Here is a 20832-nt window from a genome sequence, read left to right as displayed (position 1 = left end):
ATGTTATTTTGTCAGAAGGACCCACCTGGGTAGCCTTGTTTTTGGTATTCGCATCTAGACGTGCACGCCGTCGACTCCATGGGCCACTGGGCATTCATAAGTCGTTCCGGTAGCATGGGGGCATGTAGAAATGGTCTTGGGCCCGAGCATAGTCTCCCGAAGTCCAGAACTTTCTTCGTCTTGCGCCTAGCCCCGTGAACGGCGGGACTGGTGTTCCACTGTTCCCCGTGGGGTACCCTTCAGCCTGGGGCAATGAGAACCGAGATCGGTACGGTTCTGAGGACCGTAGTGGAGAGTGATAGATTCTTCTTATATCGCAAATGTCCAAAAGCCTCGGCCACTCGGTTATTGTCCGCTTCTATCGAAGGGTATATAAGATGTGTTCAGGCACTGGGTGAACCCTGAATGCATGTGTTGATCGAGTCAAGTTCCTGGTGCATTCCTTGGTAGGATATTCTCATCACCATGCCGAAACTTACCACTTATAACGTGCTGATTGGTGTCATTGTTGCTATTGGCACCTTCGGTTACGGATATGGGTTTGGTGTCTTCATCACCAGTATTGGACAAGCAGGATTTTATGTCGACTTCAACCTTGATCGTAAGCTTCTCATACTCACATTGCACACCATCCTTCAAATGCTGACTTGGAAATTAGCCACAAGCAAGTACACCGCGAAGTGAGGCCTCATAGCATTGTCACTGAGTGATGGAGAGAGACTAATACCGCAGAATTAGCATCCTTGGGGCGGTCAACGCACTCTTCGCAGCAGGCGCTGCATTTGGTGCTTTGACGCAAGCACCCTTGGCTGATTGGATCGGAAGGAAAAAGGCATTGGCATCGTCGGCGCTGCTCTCCCTTATTGGGGCAGCGTTAACAGCAGGCTCTCCATACCTCGCGATGTTGCTTACGGTCCGCATTCTCCATGGCTTCGGTCTGGGTATGCTCATCTGTCTTGTTCCCTTATACCTCACCGAGGTGTCCCCTGCACACTGCCGAGGCTTGGTTTCGGGGATGACAGTGATGGGGTTTGGCATGGGATATCTGGTGTGAGTATTCTAGCCTCATGGTGAGTGCTGTTGACTGATGACGGCAGGGTCGCATGGGTGTCGGTGGGAGCATATTACTCAACCAATATGTCAATGCAATGGCGTCTCCCTTTGGCTCTGGCGACAATTGGGCCACTGGGACTCATGGCTGGTCTGCCATTTGTCCCTGGTGAGTATCCGCATCGCAAAGAGAATGTTCGCAAAGACTGACCGACAGTGTTTGACCGATAGAATCTCCCAGGTACCTATGTTGGGTTGGGAAGAACGAAGAAGCTCTCAAAGTTCTTGAGCGTCTGCACAATGATAAGAAGGATCCCAACGACTCGGCAGCGCATGCAGAATTCTTGCAGATCAAAGCGCAGGTGATGATCGACAAGGAACAAAAATCCTCATATGTCCGAATGTTCACCAAACCTTCATGGCGAAGACGCTCGCTGCTTGTCATCTTTATCATGTAGGCCATGATACCCATAAAATCTTCGAAATTTGGTAGCTAACCGAGCCAGGTTTGCCTCTCAAGCAACCGGGGTCAGTGTTGGATTAAACGTGACCGGTAACTCTAATGCTGATGGCTTGTGCAGGTCAATGGTATTGCGAACTATCTAGTGCTCATCTTTGGGGAGCTGGGACTCACGGGGGTGATGCCTATTCTCGTGTATGGTGAGTTCGAGCGAGTTCGGGGATATGTCATAGGTAGATGCTGACGAGGATTGTTCAGCGGTGTATGCCGTCATTGGCACCGCAGCGGCGTTCTTTGCATGTTTTGTCATGGACAGATACGGCCGACGACAGTTGTTCGGTAAGTCTGTCTCATGCCAAACCTACGTTCGGCTCTGCATCTATCAGAGTGTGGCTAATGTCAATGCTCGGCTCAAGTGCTTGGGTTTCCTATCTTGGCGGTCAATCTTCTCATAGAGGGCCTGCTCCAACGCCAATATCTAGGGACCGGAAACAAGGCTGGGAACGGAGCAGCGGTTGCATTTATTTTTCTGGTAGGCGACAGAGAGCCGACGAAAAGACATTGCTGACGCGGGAGTGATGACAGTTTATCGTACTGTACCAATTCATCGATGCGCCGTCGTTCGTTTGGTGTGCTGAGATTTTTCCGACCAATCTTCGAGCGAAAGGGATTGGGCTGAGCATGTTCTCATATTTTGTGGGATTCATTACATTCTCAACACCGGGGCCACGGGCCTTCCGTGACATGTAAGGATCTATTCTAGAGGGTGTGAGGATGTTCAAGCTAACATGAGTGTGCCTGGTCTAGTAAATGGGGAATGTACCTGGTGTATATGGGACTCAGTGTGGCATGTGGGATCATTGCATACTTTTATGTTCCCGAGACAAGGGGCTTACCTATTGAGGAGATGGGTGCACTGTTTGGAGATGAAGTGGCCTTGCACATGACTTCGGATGGACGTGGCATTGTTGAAAAGCCCGAAGGTGTTGAAGTTGAGCAGGCGGAGATTCAGGAGGCGAAGGCTTGATGCAAGATATGATAGTATTTGGGACAAGATATCTCGTATGCAGTACGGAGTACTCTGGTAAGAATGGGAGGATAGGGTTGCTGGTTCAGTACTCCGTGCGTAACCTACCTACCTGAAGTATTGGAGTAAGTCGCTCCAATAGCCGACGGAGAGAGTTCGAGGCAAGTCACCAGTTTAATGCTGAAGGGAAACGTCTTGACTTCTTCAAAATCAGATCGCCTTGCAGGGTTTCCATACAAGGGCTCGGGTGGTGTCGCGTCGTGTCGTGTCCAAAGAGTAGCTAGAGGATGACATCAGGAATTCGCTTGCACAGTGAAACACGTCGTGCGCGGAATATACTCGGGCTGCCTTGTCATCGACATCCAGGGTGTGATTCCTCTCTGCCGGGCCCAGCAAGACTCGAGAGGGATAAACCGGGAGTGAAGACGATGACTGGGTGAGGCAATGCCGAGGTCGAGGAAAGTCGTTGGATTTTCTACTTGTAGTTACAGAGGCACACGCCAAGTTTAATAACGGTGGGCAGTAGTGCTGCGTCTGGTGGGTGGGGGGCGGTAACTCCCCTGTGACCGTGACTCTACCTAGAGTCCCAGAGCTCTTACTCTTATCGCAGTGGTAGGGTAGGTCCCCAGCGGCACTGAAAGGGGCTTGGAGCTCCGAGCGCTGGGCATGAAGATTGATCCGAAGGGGCGCCATGATGAAGCCCCGTCGCCACAGTCTCTGTTGTCTGACAGCGCGATTTGGCCACCCTCTGCTGGAGAATGTTGAGAGATATCTACAGTCAGACCGTCTGTGGAAATTCTCTTACAGTCGAGCTCCCTCGGTGAAGCGGAGAGCTCTTGGTGGTCCTGGACGGAGTAACTGTTCACTGGCGCGACCTTCAATTGAGAGCTTCAAGGTCAAGATCAAAATCCAGATCCAGTTTATTATTATTACCCGCCATCTACACCATTTGCTTACCACCCATCCTCTCTCCTTTCTGCTACAAACACCTCTTCCCACCGACTCAACCTCCCCGCACCCCTTCGTCTCCTCTGCCTCAGCCTACTTGGAGCCTCCTCCGACCTTGGTCCGGTCTCCTTCTTTCTCTAGCTCTCCAGAGAATGGCTCCCATCACCGACGACAAGGTCGAGGAGCTCCGCACTCAGTACCATGCTTTAGAAGAGCGGATCCGCCGACTAGAACAGCGGCTGGAAACAGGGCAAGCCAAACCCAGCGTCGCCGAATCGATGCGCTTGATCCTCATCGGCCCTCCTGGCGCAGGTAGGCTTCTAGCTCCTACGGCCTGAGGAGAAACGCGTTTGCTGATTGACCCTGTGCAGGAAAGGGAACACAAGCCCCTAGGATCAAAGACAAGTACTGTGTCTGCCATTTGGTACGACCTCATACTACCACCCTCGTTCGGATGCTTGCTAACGCTATCCACGCCAGGCCACCGGTGATATGCTACGAGCACAAGTTGCCAAAAAGACTGCCTTGGGGAGGGAAGCCAAGAAGATCATGGACCAAGGGGGTTTGGTCAGCGACGACATCATGATCAATATGATCAAGTACGAGCTCGACACGAACCGGGAATGTGCCAATGGGTGAGATGCAATTTCCACGCTGTTCTGAACTCACTCCAACTTGTTCGCTGACCAATGCTGTAGATTTATCCTTGACGGCTTTCCACGAACTGTCGCCCAGGCTGAAGGCCTTGACTCTATGCTGGCTGCCGAGAACAAACCTCTTAAGCACGCCGTCGAGCTCCAGATCGACGATGGTCTATTGGTCTCTCGCATTACTGGCCGCCTCGTCCATCCCGCTTCCGGTCGGTCGTACCATAAAGTCTTCAATCCTCCCAAGGCAGCCATGACGGACGACGTCACGGGAGAACCGCTCATCCAGAGAAGTGATGACAATGCCGACACTCTTACCAAAAGACTGGGCACCTATCACGCACAGACGACACCGGTGGTCGGTTATTACAAGTCCAAGGGTATCTGGACCGGCATCGACGCGAGTCAATCTCCAGATCAAGTTTGGAAGAGCATCCTCGGAGTTTTCGGTGATGCAAAAGGCGCCTCTTCATCAGGAAGCATTCTCACCAAGATCGGGCTACGATAGAAAGACAGACTGGTCAGCCTACGGCATGGGCAAGGCGGTCCCTGGATGGCCATGGTCGAGGTCGAGGGATTAGGCATGGTGTCGAAGTGGAGGTCCGGCATTGGTGCCATGTTAGAACGAAACCACAAAGACGAAAATGGATGGATGGGTCAGGGGGTTAATCACCACGCGATCAGAAGCCATGTTTTTGCAAACATGTACAAGATAAGATATGCCTACACCCACGGTCGGTAGGGGGCGTCGGGGGTGTTTCTCGGCGCCAAACCCTTACTCTTGGGGTCTGGTGAGTAGAATCAGTACCAAAAGTTGTTCCTGACATGAATACCTAGTACTCGGTATATAGCTTGCGGCGTCGTCGCGAGTCAAATACAAATACAGAACGATCGACTTTTTAATTTGGAGCCTGTCATCTTTTTCCTATCCGCGATCGGTGTGGTCAACAAGCTTCTGGGGTGGGTTGGTAGGTAGACTGGGCACTCCTGAGAGTCATTCGCCCAACCGTTACATACCTTGGGTATATCGACTATCAACCCAGTGCAGCGGGCTACCAGTAGGAATTACTACTTTTACACTGTTACACTGTTACAAATTGAAGGATATCAGGCTGAATTGTCACCCTCGCCTCCTCGACACTTTCATTTCCTGCCCCGCATCTACTGGCATCGCGTTGGAGAATCCCCACGCTCGCCACTGCTTTCCCATCGAGGGTCTTTCAAAGAACCTCCTCGTAAGTCAACCTGAGCTGACCTGTCGCTTTATTTATTCATAGGACGGGACTGCCTTTCACACTGCATCATCCGACGTCTCATTTCCATACCGCATCCAACATGTCTTCACCAAAGGTGGTTCGTTGGGGCATCTTGGGTACGTCCCTCCATACCCGTCTCTGCTGGCATATGCAGATGCATGCATACAAGTAAAAATCTCAATTGACACTTTCCACACCCTCAGCAACTGGCGGAATAGCACGGACGTTCACCAAGGATATGCTCATATCCCCCAAGACACGTAATGTTCTCGATATCCAGCACTCCGTCGCCGCCGTCGCCTCGTCTTCATCCTTGTCCTCCGCCGAGAAGTTCATCTCCGAGGTCGTTTCCCCCGCCCAGTCCTCCACAGCAACCCCCTACGCATCCTATGAAGAATTGGTTCAAGATCCTAACGTGGACATCATCTACATTGCCACCCCGCACTCACATCACTATCAGAATGCAATGCTGTGTCTGGAACACAACAAGCCCGTCTTGTGCGAGAAGGCCTTGACCGTCAATGCCGCGCAGGCCAAGATTCTTTTCGAGACCGCGAAGAAGAAGAACATCTTCTTCATGGAAGCGGTGTGGACGCGCTATTTCCCCCTGAGCCAGGCAGTGCGGAAACACATCACCGACGGCGACATCGGCGAGGTCCTGCGCGTCGGCGCAGATATGAGCATCGGAGCGGACCAGGACTTCGATCTCAGCAGCAGGATGATCAACCTTGACCTCGCAGGCGGCGCTTTACTCGACCTGGGTATTTACTCTCTGACCTGGGTGTTTCAGACCTTGTACCACACTCTTCCCGCCGGCTTGCGCAGCCAGTCGAGACCCAAGGTGATCGGAACTGCAATGACGCCTGAGCCGCGCACCGGTGCCGACGAGTCGACGTTGATTCTGCTGGAATTCCCCAAGTCGTCACCCACAGGCAAGACCAAGTCTCACGCTGTTGCGACCACTGCCCTTCGGGTCAGCGATGACCCCGCCCGCAGTCAGTCAAGAGAAGTGGGTGATGTCGAGGTCCCTGCGGCGAGGATCCAAGGCGAAAAGGGCGAGATCCAGGTGTTTGGTCCATTGTACAGACCTACGAGGTATAGGGTAGTCAAGAAATCGCCCCAGCCGGAGGTCATTGACCGGAAATTTGAATTCGAGGGTGGCGCGCACGGCATGATGGTACGTTTCTGTCCCATCGGTCTCTTATGCTCTCTTCTGTGGATGACTAACTAAATTTTCTCTTGCATGTAGTATGAAGCAGATGCTGCCGCCCGAGCCCTTCTCTCTGGCGCGCTGGAATCTGAGACCATGACGTGGGCCGAAAGTACGCTCATCATGGAGGTGATGGACGAGGCACGGAAACAGGGTGGACTGGTCTACCCTGACGGTATCGAGAGCACGGAATACCCTGTCAAATTAACCGAGAAGCGGTAGAGCCATGTAGCGGTATTATACTATCTAGTCCTAGAACAACTGACGCTGCATCCTGGTGGCTGGAGGCTTCACTATGCATGCCATGATTGCCGGGTAGAAGAGCTATGATACTCTTGTTTGGCATCAGAAAACCCGACTTCATCATTGGAGGACGGATCAACCATGAATCATAAACTATATTAGAAGATGCCACCCATGGCTGAAGTATTTCAAATGCCTGTTCCGTATGATAGTTTGTTTGTAGTTTTGTTTGGGTGAAAGCTCTCCGTATACTAGTAGCCATGAAACTAAACTTCGTTCACAGGGCGAGAGACGCAAATTATCTCCGCCATGTCATGCGTCGCCCTTCTCTCTGCCTCTGGGCTGCGTTGCGTGTTTGAAAATCATCAAAAAATGGGAAGTCGTTCATGCTTCATTGCTGGTTCCTCCAGCCGCCAGCACCGCTAGCACCACCAGCGACGCTTCTCTCCTCTCCCTCCCTTTCCCTGTTAAGACCTTGCTCGCGCACCACCTTGCGATCGCGACCGCCCTCTGCACGATCTCTCTGCTCACGCGCACGGTTGACACGTAATGCGCCGCCCCAGCCGCCCTCTCGACCGTCTAGGGCCGCAATCACGGTCTCCACGTCCTCCGCTCGCTCCAGATCCACGAAACAATAGAAGTGGTTCCCCGGCTCAGAGGCCTTCGATGGGTGCGGCGAGATCAACTTTGACACCGCGCTGGGTGTGATGCCCTCGGAAGCAAGATGCGTCGCGAACAGAGTCTGCATCTCTTCGTCGACGGCGGATTGTGGCTCGATGCGCGGCAGATTGCCAATGTATAGGCGGCGCCCTTCAGAGAGGGGCGCTTGCCAGTGTGCTGAGGCGTCGTTACGGTTCCAGCGGTCGAATGACGGTTTGTAATCAGTACCTGGTTGCATAGTTTGATTGTTAGCCATGTTGACATCTCGGGAAAAGGGTGCCGAGCAAGACACGACTGAAGACGTGACGTCCAAATAACAGGACCCGGATATCGGTATCCTTGGAAAGGGTCATCACTGATCGCTGATCAGGTCACGCGCGAAACTCACCCCGCTCTTCCCTCGACTCCTTGGCCCAGCCTCTCTCATAATTCTTGGTCCTGACTTCCCTATTTCCAACATCGCCGCTGCCGGTACCGGCGGTGGTTCGACCCTGACCCTGACCCTGACCCTGGCCTCTCTTCGCCACGCCAGGACTGACTCTCAGATTGCGACCAAGCACCTCAATGCCGTTCAGTTCGGCAATGGCACGTTGCGCCTCGTCCTCCGAAGCGAGGTCGACGAAACAGTAGCTCGGGTTGCGGCCCGTAAATGGGTCGGTTGAGATGCTCACATTCACCACATTGAACCCTTGTTCGGTAAATAGAGCCTCGATATCTGCCTTCTGCGCCGTGTACAGCAGATTGCCAACATAGAGACGCGTGCCAGATGCTGATTCGTCCGGGTTGTTGGCATCGCGTTGGCCGTTGGACCGGTTGAAGCCCCCGCCTCGTCGTTGCGGCTGTTCAGCCCGCGGGCTATCGTCCTTCATGCGCCAGTTTGTCGACGCCGTTGACCGGAAGTTCATGGGTTGTCGCTCCCGCTGTGGGGGTGGGGAAGGGCCAGCGTCATCCATGGTTGCAACGGCTGTAGTGATCCGTCCCGATGAGACTAGTTGAACTTTTGCAATCCGCGGTTACAGAAGATGTGCTTCCAAGTTCACTGGCGACGTGAGGTTGGAGCTCAAGCTCAAGCCCGACGTAATTTCTGAAGTTTGTTTATTCAGGCTTCACGGGTTTTATTTTTTTTCATTTAGATTTGATGCCAAGCACTCAGATGGGCCATGTTAGGCATGGCGCTAATTATCCAACGGCCAGTGAGTGATCGAATGTGTCGCCGTAGCGAAAACACTCTAGCGGAAACACTCTAATTCTTTCACCGAACCTCAAGAGCCGGGAGGAACTCTCAGGACATTCTTATGAGGCACGCGCTGCATTAGACCAGATGGAATCCCCATTTTCAATGCGGACATGCGATCAATCTCAGCTGGAAGTGTGCAGTTATTCACTGACATTGATTCACATCTACAAGGCGTCAGGACTCCAGTCTAAACAATCATGGGACTTTATTGGTTGAAATGAGCTACCGACAAACTCTGAGAATCTCGCGACGTAAAAAGGCCTCGCACTAACCACATGCCGAAGTACGAATTATGACGATCAATTCAATTTCTCGGCTCGCCTCTGGACCTTGGCGAGTGAGTCCTCTGCCAGCGTCGTCAGTATGAGGTAAGAGGGAAGCGCTCACAATTCCGCCTTCCTAGAGACCTGTGCAGATTACCGCTGAGTTCAAGTCAAGGCTTCGCTCCAACGACTCGACCACATAAAGTCATATACCCAAATAGGTATAGGCAGGTACAATTGCGCCTAATGGAAAATCAATGCATGATGCATAAACACTGGGCTATGTCAAGTTATCGGCAGTGTTTCCGTATGCCGTTTTCAACGATTCGGCAATTCCACATGTGGCCCCTGACCCAGCGAGATTTGTAATATTGGTCGGCCAAAGGTGGGCCGAAAATGCTTTAGTCTGACTTCAAGCCCCACGGATCCGCGTCCTATCAAGAAGATGGTCTTTACATGGCAAAAGTAAAATATTCCCCCGATAAAGTACAAATCCTTGTCCGAGGCCCAAGTTTTACTAATACCAACTGTCGAACTTTGTCCCTTCCCGAGCATTTCCAGAACTCCAGACTCGTTTTAGCCAAGCGGAGCGCTGGCCCAAAGGGGAAACATCAGTAGAACTTCATTATCAATTCGGTACTGCCAGCCTCGTCTGTCGTCACCGGGTCTGTTTTTCCGCATTCATCACACCACCTACTTAAAGCCACGAGTGGCCTCGCGCTGTGGAAGAAAGCATTCAACAGAGATCTCTTTTATGCTTTGCAACATCCTGAGACGACGAATATCAACTTTTAATCATCCACTGTCAAGCAAAATGCCCAACACAATGAAAGCAGTCGTCATTCGAGGCAAAGAAGCCAAGCTTGAACTAGATCGACCTCTTCCTAAGCTTCGTGACGATTACATCCTCGTCAAGACCGAGGCTGTGGCTCTCAACCCCACTGACTGGAAACATGTTGCGTTTGGTCTCGGCGCCGAGGGCGGACTCGTCGGCTGCGACTTCGCAGGGATCGTTGTCGAGGTGGGCAAGGCTGTGACTAAGAAGTGGAGTAAAGGTGACAGGCTCTCTGGCGTTGCACATGGTGGCAATAGCCTTCAAGTTGAAGATGGTGCTTTCGCCGAGTATGTTGCTGCCAAAGGGGACGTGCAGATCAAAATCCCGGATAATTTGAGTTTCGAAGATGCTTCGACTCTGGCGCTGGGTGTCGCCACGGTCGAACAGGGTCTTTACCAAAAGGCCTTGAACTTGAATCTCCCCACGGACCCTATCAAGGAGAAGACTTTCGTCTTGATATATGGTGGAAGCACTGCGACTGGAGCTTTGGGTGTCCAATTCGCCAAACTGTAGGTCCCCACCCGTCCCTTTCCCAGTCCATGGCGCTTACAAATCCTCCAGATCAGGCTACACCGTCTTGTCAACAAGTTCGCCTAGAAACTTCGAATATGTAAAGAGCCTCGGCGCCACCGAAGTATTCGACTACAACGAGCCAAACGTGGGCCAGAAGATCCGCGAATACACGCAAAACAAACTCAAGCTCGCCTGGGACACGGTCAGCGAAGGCGAATCCGCCAAGATCGTCGCCGATGCCCTTTCCACCGAGTCTGGAAGTCGGTACGGCAGTATTCTTCCCAACAAATTTCCACGAGATGATGTCGACTACACTTCGACGCTGATGTACACTATCTTCGGTGAGCCGTTCTTCTTTGGCCCGACAGAGTTTCCGGCTGTGCCAGAAGACTTGGAGTATACCAAGAAATTCTTTGGTATTACGGAGAAGCTGCTCGCCGAGGGCAAGTTGAAGCCACACAAGGCGAAGGTCGGTAAGGATGGCCTGAAAGGTGTTTTGAAAGGACTCGATGATCTGAAGAACGGGAAAGTCAGTGGCGAGAAGTTGGTTTACCGAGTCTCTGAAACTCCCTAGATAGGTCATTGTTGAGTAAAGTGGGTTTTGGGTTGAGCCCAGGAACAATCTCAATATCTGGCTCGTAATCCGTCGTGTCTACCCGAGCCTTGTATAATCGAGGACGCTGTCAGCATAGATTACAAGACTTTGTGGTTAGCAATTTGCCCTTCCTTTAGCCTGTCAAGTTCGTGATTGGCGCTATCGCCTGGGCCATCCGAGGGAAAGTGAATCTGCTGACGTTCTCAAAAGACGGCGCCTTGCCATGCGTCCAGACGCCAACGGATCGATGGCCAACAGGAAAATGCCCAAACCCCTTTGAATCGATGACCACATCTTGGTCTTCCCAGCCAAGGACATCCTTCCAACGCTCCCCAGCATGTCTTTGCCCAACAAACATCCGCTTAGACCGTCTATCCCAGCTATTGGTCATTATGACCGCGAGGCCCGCACCATCCGATTGTAGTCTGTGGCCGAGTCTTGTCCATCCAATGCAGTCTTCCGTGTCGAAATAGTCCCTTTGCGGACCATATGCATAGAGTTTCCGTGCCGCTATGAGCCGAACAAGCTTGCCTCCACAAGCTGGAAATCTGGCTCGAGGGCCCTGATTGCCGAAGATGTCGCCCCAGAACACACAGGGTGTACCCGCATTGTGGCGGAGGAGGATAAGGGAGTATGCGAGTGGGATGAACCATTCTTCGACCGGTGCAGCTAGCGACTGCATCTCTTGCGTATCATGGTTCGCAACAAACGTCTATTGGTAGTAGTGTTATTCGTCCCCGTTGTTCTCTCAAACATAAGGCTTCCGGACAGGAACTCACAACAGCATGTGCAGGGTCTCTGTGTACTAGAGATGCATCTAAAATAGCTCTCATATCATTCCTCCTTCCCTTAGAGTAGTCGCTAAATGTGTAAACGAGCTGGACATCGAAGAGATTCAACCGCCCGTGAAACCGTCGGATCACTTTCTCCAGGACTTCGGTTCTTGCGTCCCAATACTCACCAACAAAGAACTGGTCGTGGTGGTGTTTATCTAGATGGGAGATGAAGTCTTGGAGGAAAGAGAGTGAATAATGCTTGATGGCATCAAGTCGCATCCCACTGAGGTTGAGAGAAGACGTGATCCAAGAGCCCCATTCAAATATATCACTGCGAACCGCAGGATGCGAATGGTCGACGTCGGCAAACATTCTATCCGCATCAGCATAACCGGGCTTAGAATGTCAAGGATGGCCACGTACAAATAGTCATAATTTCCAAGTTCAGCGCTAACGTCGCTGGCCCAATCGCTCTTACCCTGTCCACCTTTGCGAACCAACTTGAAGATTCCATGATCCTGTGAACGAGCATCATAGTCGACGCCTGAGAAATGACGCCAATTGTATTTCATGTCAGAGTATTTGTCAGCCCGATGGGGGAAGGTGAAGGAAGTCCATGTCTCGAGTTCACGTGGCTGTGATATGTGCTTCGTTCTATCTAAGCCATAAGTCAGACTTGTGTAAGATCTCTCTGTTCAATGGTGAAGTGTGCAGGGCATGGCTTCTTCTTCTAAAGGGAGCGGGTTACCAGTTGGGTCGACTTTCACTCCCTGCGCCACTTCTTTACCATCGGCGCCTGCTTTATGATTCAAGATAGTATCCCAGATAACACCAATTTTTAATTCATGTGCTTTCGCACAAAATGCATTCAACTCCTCTCGAGTACCCCATTTCGTCCGTCGACTTCCCTTCGACCCGAATTCGCCGAGGTCCCACAAATCATGAATACTATACCCATTATCTTGCGCGCTGGTTGCTTTGCATCCTGGAGGTAGCCAGAGATGCGTTATTCCAATAGCCGAAAGATGTGGAAGCAGATCTGTGAGGAGTGTGTAATGAGATGGGGTTCCCGCCGGGGAGTCTGATGGACCAGGCAAGTACCATTCAAAAGATTGAAACAATGTTTTGTTACTGGGGGGCCTTTTGCTGTCTTTTTTTTTAAAAAATAATTTGTTAGTCTAGCAATGTACAAAATTGGGTCAGTCGATTGCCACAGTCCGAGTCTAATTGCCATGATAGATTGAACGTCACCAGAGAACAGCTTCACAAGCCGACAACGCATCTTGAGGATTTCCACCCAAAGGCGACTGGTGACAGCCCTCATATCTGATATGGCCACTACTATGTTGGAACGAAAAAAGAAGCCTTCACCGGGAAAGACAATCCCCTTTCCGGCCATTCTTACCTTCGTAATCACTTGTTCTGCCGGTCCCGCTGAGGGATCTGGCGAATGAATTCAGCTGTTGCATCATGCTTCAATGTCTCTCAGGTAAGAAGGTAGAATTGGAGATTACAGCAAGTCCTAGAGAGCCAGCGGAACAAGTGGTCGGGATGATAGAAACGAACGGAAATGGTTGAGAAGTCGCTCTGCATTAGGCAGAATGAGTGGGCGTCGGTTGACCAGCAGCGCTTAGTCTCTTTCGCTGTTAGGCTCTCCAAGGTCGATGGCAAAATTGGCAGAGCGAAAGTTATAAATAAGCGAATGAGTGAACTGCAGAAAGAAATTGTGCAAAATGCGATTCTAATGGAACTAGAGAAGAGTAGACTGCAAAAACATTGAAAATGTGAAGTTGATGGTGGAAAAGTTTGGGGAAGGAATTGTTGAATGCATCCATGTCAGAATTGCACAGTTGCAGGAAAACGTCGAGTGTGTGGAAGAGGGGGGCAAAGAGGGTCGTCCACGTGATCTCCCTGCTCATGCCCTCGCCTCTGGTATTTCAGTACTCCTCAGGTGGAGGCTATTCCGCGATGAATACAATGCTCGCTTAAGAATAGGATTTGGATGACAGAACTCAATCGCCAACCTTCGCATCAACTCCGAAATGTTGATGAACCGGAAAGGTAAGAATCGTATGTACCTCCCTGCCTAAGGTACCAGCGCAAGAGGTATAAATGGACTGCAAGGCTGCCAAGATCAAGGGGGAGTAGGGGGGATCAAGATGTTATAAAGTATATTGACAACTCGGTGAGTCTGATCATTCGCCATCAACAGATATCCCAGACTTCCCTGTCAAGCCAATTGTATCTCGGATACATGGTGACTGTCAAGGGCAGGAACCTCGCACGTTAGTGATGTATGGTTTTGCGGGGTTGCACCTCTACTGTAAGTCTCACTGTCGCTTTTGGTTCGGTTGCCCAGACGCTAGCGAGGATGTGACCGGGAGTGTTTCAGGCGAGATTCTTGGCAGCGATTATGCCAAGTTTTGGCCCCCAGAGATTATGCCAAGGCGTGGACTTCGCACCCAATTTTGTAGTGGTTTTGCATCGGTTTGCATCAATATTGATAAGTTTGCACCTTGACGTCGTCGACGCCACTTTATATAGACCTTTTTGGTGTTTATTTGATTCGTGCTCTTAAGTCCTCCTCTTTTAAGTCCTCGTTTATCTCTCACTTATCGCTCAAATGGCCGATTCTGCCTGGATTGCTCCTAAGGGGTGCTACGAGCAGGGAATGTCTCGGGGGAGCGAATGGCTAGAGCGAACGGAAATGCGAGCGAATGCCAAGTAATGTAAACTAGGCCTAATTTGGCTGTAAAATTGACCCCTTTTGCATATCCTGCCATTATTCATCCATTTATCAACCACACTGTCATCGTGAACCCTCGTCGACAAGGCTGAGGTTTGATAAAGCATCGTCGGCGTCAACCTTGGTGTTGACGCCACTCCAGGACCTCCGGATCAATGTTCTTCCGCTCTATTTACCAGCCCTGGGGTCACCAAATTACTGTCGCTCCTGGGACTCAGGAATAAACCCTTGCTGTCGACCCTGGTTAAATTTAACAGTGTGGTTTCGCCGTCTCTTTGTCCTGCCAAGTGCTGCTGGCGTAGTTAACGCTGGAGGCTCATTTGGCGTAATCTACAGCGGAGAACCCTCTGGCGAGGGCTCGCGCCGTAGCCGAGGCCGCTCCGGGGTAAGGATCACTAAATCTAAAGTTTCTAGTGGAGGACTACTCGTAGGAATAACTTCCGATGGAGGAGGGGTTGTAGAAATGACCTCAGAGCTTGTAGGGATGTCTTGGAGAGGCGTATACCTAATAAACTCTATAGTATCCTCCTCTTCATTAAATAGTTATTGCTCTATTACCGCGCGATTTAATGACTACTCTATCTCTTATTTAATAACCTATGAGGCCTTATAACGCTCCTATTGTAGCTATATAGAGCGACCCTAGCGGCGTTGGCGCTCACTAATTTTATTAGTAGTTAATGCGCGCTGATTTACGGGTCCGTGAGCATTGCGCCTTACTAAATAACTTTATCGGCGAGGATCTAGTGCCTATAGAGGTGCCTATTGTATTTAATAACGCTGTTAAGTGGCGCGTAAGAGACTTTATAGCTGTAGGACCTTAAAGTGAGTAATTTAACGCTCAGCATTTACGGCGTCCACCGCTAATTAATGAGCTTCCTATAGATTAAGGAACCCCCTAATCTCTACGAGTTGAACCCGTACAAAGCTCTAGAGTGCGCCCTAGAGCGATTACTCGTGGTGCACCTTTAGGCTGTACAACTGTACAGCCGAAGCTACGAGAGGGTAGGGAGTATTTCCTTCATTCGTACAGCAGATAGATTTTCTCTTTTCTTTTCTCTCCTTAGCTTTAGAATCCTCGTTATACGGTAGTTGGACGAATTACTCTAAATTCCTAGCTAAACCCTCACAAGGAGTCAGTGAAACGGCTTATAATCAAGGTCAACTCAATTATCAAGGATATAGACCAGGATGAGGCCTTTTCGGCAGGTAGCTACTCTCTACAGCAAACCCCTCTATATCCACTAGATGCCCGTAGAGAGGGTCCTCTAGCTCGCCGAGGCGGCCATAGACCCACCAACGAGCGAGCACTTACGGCCAATGAAAGGGCTACACAGCAAGAGCGGCGGGAGCGACAGACAGCCCTACAACAAGAGCGCTTACAAGCAACTCAGGTAATAGAGCAAAAAGTAACGGTAGAGCAAGTAGATACTGACTCGAAGGCCTAAGGATTGCAAGAGAGGATTAATACTATAGAAACTACAGTAGAAGTAGCCCTTGAGAGCATCCCTGAGACTCCCCCAAGGTCTATAGGTCTATCCTTACCCATAAGGACGCCTGAGAGGCCTCGCCCGCGCCGTGAGGCCTCACCTGAGGCCTCACCGAGTGCTCTACTACCGACCTCAACAGCGCCCCCACTGCTCACTAGAGGCAAAAGGCGTAGGCAACCGACTACAAGACAAATTGAGGCGCGTGACCAAGGATTCATTAAGCAATAGTCAAATATATACTCATTCATCAATATTGATGCAAACCGATGCAAAACCACTACAAAATTGGGTGCGAAGTCCACGCCTTGGCATAATCTCTGGGGGCCAAAACTTGGCATAATCGCTGCCAAGAATCTCGCCTGAAACACTCCCATGTGACCCATCAATATGTGATTATCGATGCCAAGCGATTGTAAAGACCGTGGTCTACTATATCGCTTCGACGCATCCGAACTAGCTGCGAGAGCTGTTCGAACGCTATCCGAAGCGGATTCGGAGCGCCCAGGCGCTAGTCTAGTACGTACTTAGGATACTATATAGTCTGACGAGTCCCTCGGACCGTCTTAGGAAGGATCATGTCCCCTTCCCATCACAAATACGAGGAAAAAGAACACCATTTGCATCTTGTTATCAAGGATACATGCTTCTTTCAATTCGCAGACTCCTCGTATTTTATGCTGCCTTTGGAACTCTTGACAATGGCCTCGATATCAGCCATGGACTTATACCTTGAGCAGATCAACTCCGCGGCCCAATTGATCCGGGCTCAGCTTCTGGCCACGGATGGCCAAGAGGACAATGCCTATGAAACCAGTATCGCTAGCTTCTTCTCCAGGTCTACGTTAGAAGTGAAGGGTGCCCGCAAACGATTGCACGAGGCGCTCTCAGGATTGCAGCGGATTTCGACTGGGCCAATCGAGTTGTGGGAGCAAATGACGCTGAACGTGAGCGCTAGAACATGGGATCCGACCTGATTCATCTTTGACTGACGCTGCTATTACTCACAGCATCAATACTTGAGTTGTCTTCGCTGGGTGCTACATTTCAAAATACCTACTATCATTCCAACAAACAACGCAGTTCCTTATACCGAGGTCGCGAGGATAGCCAATGTTCCAGATCATCAGCTCCGCCATGTGGTTCGAATGCTCATCACAAACGGTATCTTTGCTGAACCGAGTCCGGAAAGCATGACCCATTCTCACCTGTCCGCGAAACTTGTTGCTGGCTCCTTGTACCTGGACGCTCTTCATTTTCTGACTGAAATAACGGCTGCTACAACGTACCGCATGGCAGAGATGACGGCACAATACCATGGGAGCGAAAAGCCCAATGAAACAGCTTTCAACATTGCTTTGCAGACAGAGCTACCTTTTTTCGGCTATCTGAGTCAGAACCCTGACGTAGCAGCCAGGTTAGCGGCAGGGATGAAGGTGCTAGGGAGCCAGGACGGAACCCACACGAGGCACCTAGTCAATGGGTTTGGATGGCAGAAATTGGGAAGGGCCAAGATAATTGATGTGAGTTAAATTCTCTCAATGGATCTCATGCCTGATATTTAGCCAAACGCGTCAATCACCCAGAATGTCTCACCACATCTAACCAAGAGCTGACTTTCCCTGACTGAAGGTTGGTGGCTCATCGGGCCATGCTTCGATCGCTCTGGCAGAGGCATATCCAGATCTCACATTCGAAGTTCAAGACTTGGCCGGGGTGATAGCCAAGGCAAAAGAGACACCACTGCCGGCAGCAGTCGCAGGCCGTATAACGTATAGGGTGCATGACTTTTTCCGTCCGCAGCCCGCATCCTCTTCAGATGCTTCTGTGTTCCTGGTGCGGTTGGTTCTACAGAATCATTCCATTAGCGCAGCACAAGCCATCTTACGCAACATTTCCTCTGCTATGGGGCCTGGCGCATTTCTATTGATCAACAATACCCTTCTGCCCAGGCCTGGGAGTGTCGGGCTGACGGAGGAAGCTCTGGAAAGAGCGAGAAGCCTCTTCATGATGCAGGCAATGAATGGGATGGATCGCGACGAGGTTGAGTTTCATGGTCTGGTAGAAGGGGCCGGAGCTGGTCTGAAGATCACAGAGATCGTAAGCCCGGGTGGTGGGGCCATGGCCGTAATCATCGTTGAGAAGAAAATAGAATAGGTTTGATGACACCGCAGCTGGTGTTGAGGTGAGATGGGATGACTACAAGAAAGGAGGATGTGTCGCCACTTGAGGCAATCAAACTCGACCATAGTGCAAAGTGAAGAGAAACCAATAGCGCCCAAAACCAACGAGTACGACTATCTTCCACAAATATTTCAGGTTGCTACTGTTGGTTATTCGTACACAAGGAGCTCCTGAAGCACCTGCTAATACTCTCACAGGGTCCAAGGTCTTCCAAGCTTTAGAAAAGGACAGACCAAGCACGATTTGATTATCGCTGTAATAAGCCATTTGTTCGCCGTCAGCATTTTCATCACCTTCGTGCCCTTCCCCTCCCGTTTAGGCGCTATTTCCCATATTTGAGAATCCGGTTTTTACCCCAAACTTAGGAGCCCCGCCCTTCATTCGATGGGTTAATCTAGAATTGATATCTGAAAGTGGGCGCACGATCGGTGAATTCCTCTGGAGGAACGACAACGCCTTCTGAGAGGGCTTTGTCCTTCCAAGCCTCTCGTCGCTTGTAGATGATTCGAATAATATTGAACATGATCAATGCAAAAACAAGACATCCAAGGGACCACGAGTGGCCAAGGGTGAAGTCTGGTGCTGATTTGGATTGGTAGATTTGTCCACTGACGATACCTCCAATGTTTGTCAAGGTGAGTTGAATACCTGTAGGATAAATTTGTCAGTGATTGATAGATCATTCAGGAAACGACTGACCGAGAGCAGCAGCTCGCTTTCCATCGGGGGCAACATTGCCTGAATGCCAGGCAATATTTCCTCCTGTGCAGAGGAAACAAGCGGTGGCAATGAGGTATGTGGCAAAATACAAGACACCGACAGGAACGTCGGTCAATAAGATGGCATAGCCTGCGATGCCAAAAGGTGCGCAGATAACCATGACCAAGAAACGTTTATGATACTTATCCGAGATGACTGCACCGACAGCATAGACCACTGCACCCCAAAGATTGACGGGGATGACTAGGTATTGAGCCTGTCTGGTTGTATAATTGAACCCATATCTCAAGATAATGGGCAGGAATGTTCCAAACCCATAGAGAATGGTTACCACAGCAATTTGGCTGACACCATGGAGCCAGGTCTTGATATCCTTTGCAGCGAGCTTAATCTCTTTCATCTTAGGGTGGCCATCGCCGCCACTGTACGATTCTGAGAGCTCCGCCCGGATGGCCATGATCTTTTTCTCCTCAGCGTTCAGGAAGTACGCCGTCTGATAGTTCTTGGGCACTAGATAGATGCACATGCCAGCATATATGATGGTGAGGATGCCCTCAATGATGTAGAGCCATCGCCAACCTGGATAGCCGGCAACGCCATCCATATATAGGATGCCGAAGGCGATGAGACCACCAAAGGCGCCTGACAGGGCCGAGGCGACTTCAAAACATTAGTTCTGGCATCGCTTGAAAGTCATGGGGGCATACTAAAGAGATAGGAGATGCGCTGCGCCAGCTCTTCACGTCGATACCAGTTGGCCAGTAGTAGCGTCATGGCTGGGAAGAGACATCTAGCAGAAAAAGTCAGTCTTAATTCCTCGAGCCTTTCAAGCCACGGTTACCCTTCAAAGAAGCCCAGAAGAAGTCGACAGACACAAAGGCCGGCAAAATTTTGGATCCACCCCATCGAGAGGCACACTAAGCCCCAGGAGAAGCAGATTGCGGGTATGACTCTGTTGAATTGCAGCTTTTTGACGAAGATCGAGGTAGGGAATTCGGCTAGAATGTAGAAGATATAGAAGATGGAGACTGCAGTCTTGAGGCGGATGTGAGTAGAATGGTCCACAGTCGGGCAATCAACATGGTCGACATACATTGAGCTGGTTGCCTTTCAAACCAATATCGGCCGACATTCCCTGTGTTGCAGCGAAGCCGATGTTCCCCCTATCCAGATAACTGATGAGCATAAGCAGCATCATGACTGGAGCGATGAAAAGATCGAGCTTCCTCCTCAACTTTGCTTCCTTGGCCTTGAAGTCGGCGGACTCGATAGTCATGCCATTTTCGACGTACTCATCAAGCTCAGACCTGGGCTTGAGATCCTCCGGTGCTGCCATGGTGGGGGAGCTTTGATTCTTTTCCATCGCAAATGGGTTTGACAGAGATTGATTGCTAGGTACGAAGCTAGTTAGGGCGAATAGAGGTTGAGATTTGTTGGTCTTTCGTCTGGTTTATAATATCGGACTCCTCAGGTTGGGGTATTGACACTAAGACATAAGACCACATGGGGAAGGGTTGAATTGATGGCTGTCTAATGTCCCTGAGGTTTTGGATCAGGCGAGGAGTGGGTATTACCCCGGTTGTGTGCGCATGCCCAACAATAGGCGAATGCCCGAGAGGGAGGATACAGGTTGTAGGTACCACGGGAATACCGAGACGGATAATGAGAATCGTCATAGCCTTCTCCAGTACTGCCAAGGCGTTGATGTTGGTTGCTGATGGTTCGATTCAGCCACTATGCCCATTCATGCCGTAGAGTAGGTAGATCTCCCGCGTTAGATGATGCAGAACCAGTGGACCTAGTTTCCAATTGGGTCCCTTGGATGGATATATTTCTAGGCCCTGTTGTTGGAGATTGGAGAAAGCGCGACAACTATCTTGATGTTTCGCCTCGGTGTTCAGGGACCGGCCTTCAAGGCCCGGAAAAGGTTTTCCATTTCATTGGACGCACCATTTGCTGTTGAGCCTCGAGTTGA

The 20832-nt window shown here is 50.6% G+C and overlaps 9 protein-coding genes across 9 annotated transcripts; 6 read left to right on the top strand and 3 right to left on the bottom strand.

The window, feature by feature from the left end:
* Positions 1–465: 465 nt before the first annotated feature.
* A1O9_12659 (uncharacterized protein) lies at positions 466–1054 on the top strand (the record flags this gene model as incomplete). The annotated part of the gene is made up of 2 exons (XM_013398445.1): positions 466–601; positions 774–1054. The coding sequence occupies 2 exons, from the start codon at positions 466–468 to the stop codon at positions 1052–1054; spliced, it is 417 nt and encodes a 138-aa protein (XP_013253899.1).
* An 83-nt stretch (positions 1055–1137) lies between these two features.
* On the top strand, positions 1138–2537 carry A1O9_12658 (uncharacterized protein; the record flags this gene model as incomplete). Its single annotated transcript, XM_013398444.1, has 7 exons — positions 1138–1219; positions 1282–1490; positions 1632–1743; positions 1796–1849; positions 1927–2042; positions 2096–2256; positions 2318–2537. 7 exons carry the CDS (start codon positions 1138–1140, stop codon positions 2535–2537), a joined length of 954 nt encoding a protein of 317 aa, XP_013253898.1.
* A 1100-nt stretch (positions 2538–3637) lies between these two features.
* A1O9_12657 (adenylate kinase 1) lies at positions 3638–4640 on the top strand (the record flags this gene model as incomplete). Its single annotated transcript, XM_013398443.1, has 4 exons — positions 3638–3797; positions 3857–3909; positions 3966–4120; positions 4184–4640. 4 exons carry the CDS (start codon positions 3638–3640, stop codon positions 4638–4640), a joined length of 825 nt encoding a protein of 274 aa, XP_013253897.1.
* An 827-nt stretch (positions 4641–5467) lies between these two features.
* Positions 5468–6820, top strand: A1O9_12656 (uncharacterized protein; the record flags this gene model as incomplete). Its single annotated transcript, XM_013398442.1, has 3 exons — positions 5468–5504; positions 5592–6565; positions 6638–6820. The coding sequence occupies 3 exons, from the start codon at positions 5468–5470 to the stop codon at positions 6818–6820; spliced, it is 1194 nt and encodes a 397-aa protein (XP_013253896.1).
* Positions 6821–7232: 412 nt separating this feature from the next.
* Positions 7233–8454, bottom strand: A1O9_12655 (uncharacterized protein; the record flags this gene model as incomplete). Its single annotated transcript, XM_013398441.1, has 2 exons — positions 7233–7729; positions 7890–8454. The coding sequence occupies 2 exons, from the start codon at positions 8452–8454 to the stop codon at positions 7233–7235; spliced, it is 1062 nt and encodes a 353-aa protein (XP_013253895.1).
* A 1361-nt stretch (positions 8455–9815) lies between these two features.
* A1O9_12654 (uncharacterized protein) lies at positions 9816–10923 on the top strand (the record flags this gene model as incomplete). Its single annotated transcript, XM_013398440.1, has 2 exons — positions 9816–10345; positions 10398–10923. The coding sequence occupies 2 exons, from the start codon at positions 9816–9818 to the stop codon at positions 10921–10923; spliced, it is 1056 nt and encodes a 351-aa protein (XP_013253894.1).
* A 154-nt stretch (positions 10924–11077) lies between these two features.
* A1O9_12653 (uncharacterized protein) lies at positions 11078–12292 on the bottom strand (the record flags this gene model as incomplete). The annotated part of the gene is made up of 3 exons (XM_013398439.1): positions 11078–11656; positions 11724–12093; positions 12144–12292. The coding sequence occupies 3 exons, from the start codon at positions 12290–12292 to the stop codon at positions 11078–11080; spliced, it is 1098 nt and encodes a 365-aa protein (XP_013253893.1).
* Positions 12293–16672: 4380 nt separating this feature from the next.
* On the top strand, positions 16673–18110 carry A1O9_12652 (uncharacterized protein; the record flags this gene model as incomplete). Its single annotated transcript, XM_013398438.1, has 3 exons — positions 16673–16900; positions 16964–17476; positions 17586–18110. The coding sequence occupies 3 exons, from the start codon at positions 16673–16675 to the stop codon at positions 18108–18110; spliced, it is 1266 nt and encodes a 421-aa protein (XP_013253892.1).
* A 421-nt stretch (positions 18111–18531) lies between these two features.
* A1O9_12651 (uncharacterized protein) lies at positions 18532–20193 on the bottom strand (the record flags this gene model as incomplete). The annotated part of the gene is made up of 5 exons (XM_013398437.1): positions 18532–18785; positions 18837–19517; positions 19565–19647; positions 19699–19892; positions 19951–20193. The coding sequence occupies 5 exons, from the start codon at positions 20191–20193 to the stop codon at positions 18532–18534; spliced, it is 1455 nt and encodes a 484-aa protein (XP_013253891.1).
* Positions 20194–20832: the final 639 nt, after the last annotated feature.

The sequence above is a fragment of the Exophiala aquamarina genome, assembly GCF_000709125.1.
Source record: "Exophiala aquamarina CBS 119918 chromosome Unknown aczIA-supercont1.25, whole genome shotgun sequence".
Taxonomy (NCBI): Eukaryota; Fungi; Ascomycota; class Eurotiomycetes; order Chaetothyriales; family Herpotrichiellaceae; genus Exophiala; species Exophiala aquamarina.
Note: the sequence above shows the minus strand (reverse complement) of the source record. Positions and strands in the feature narration are given on the sequence as shown.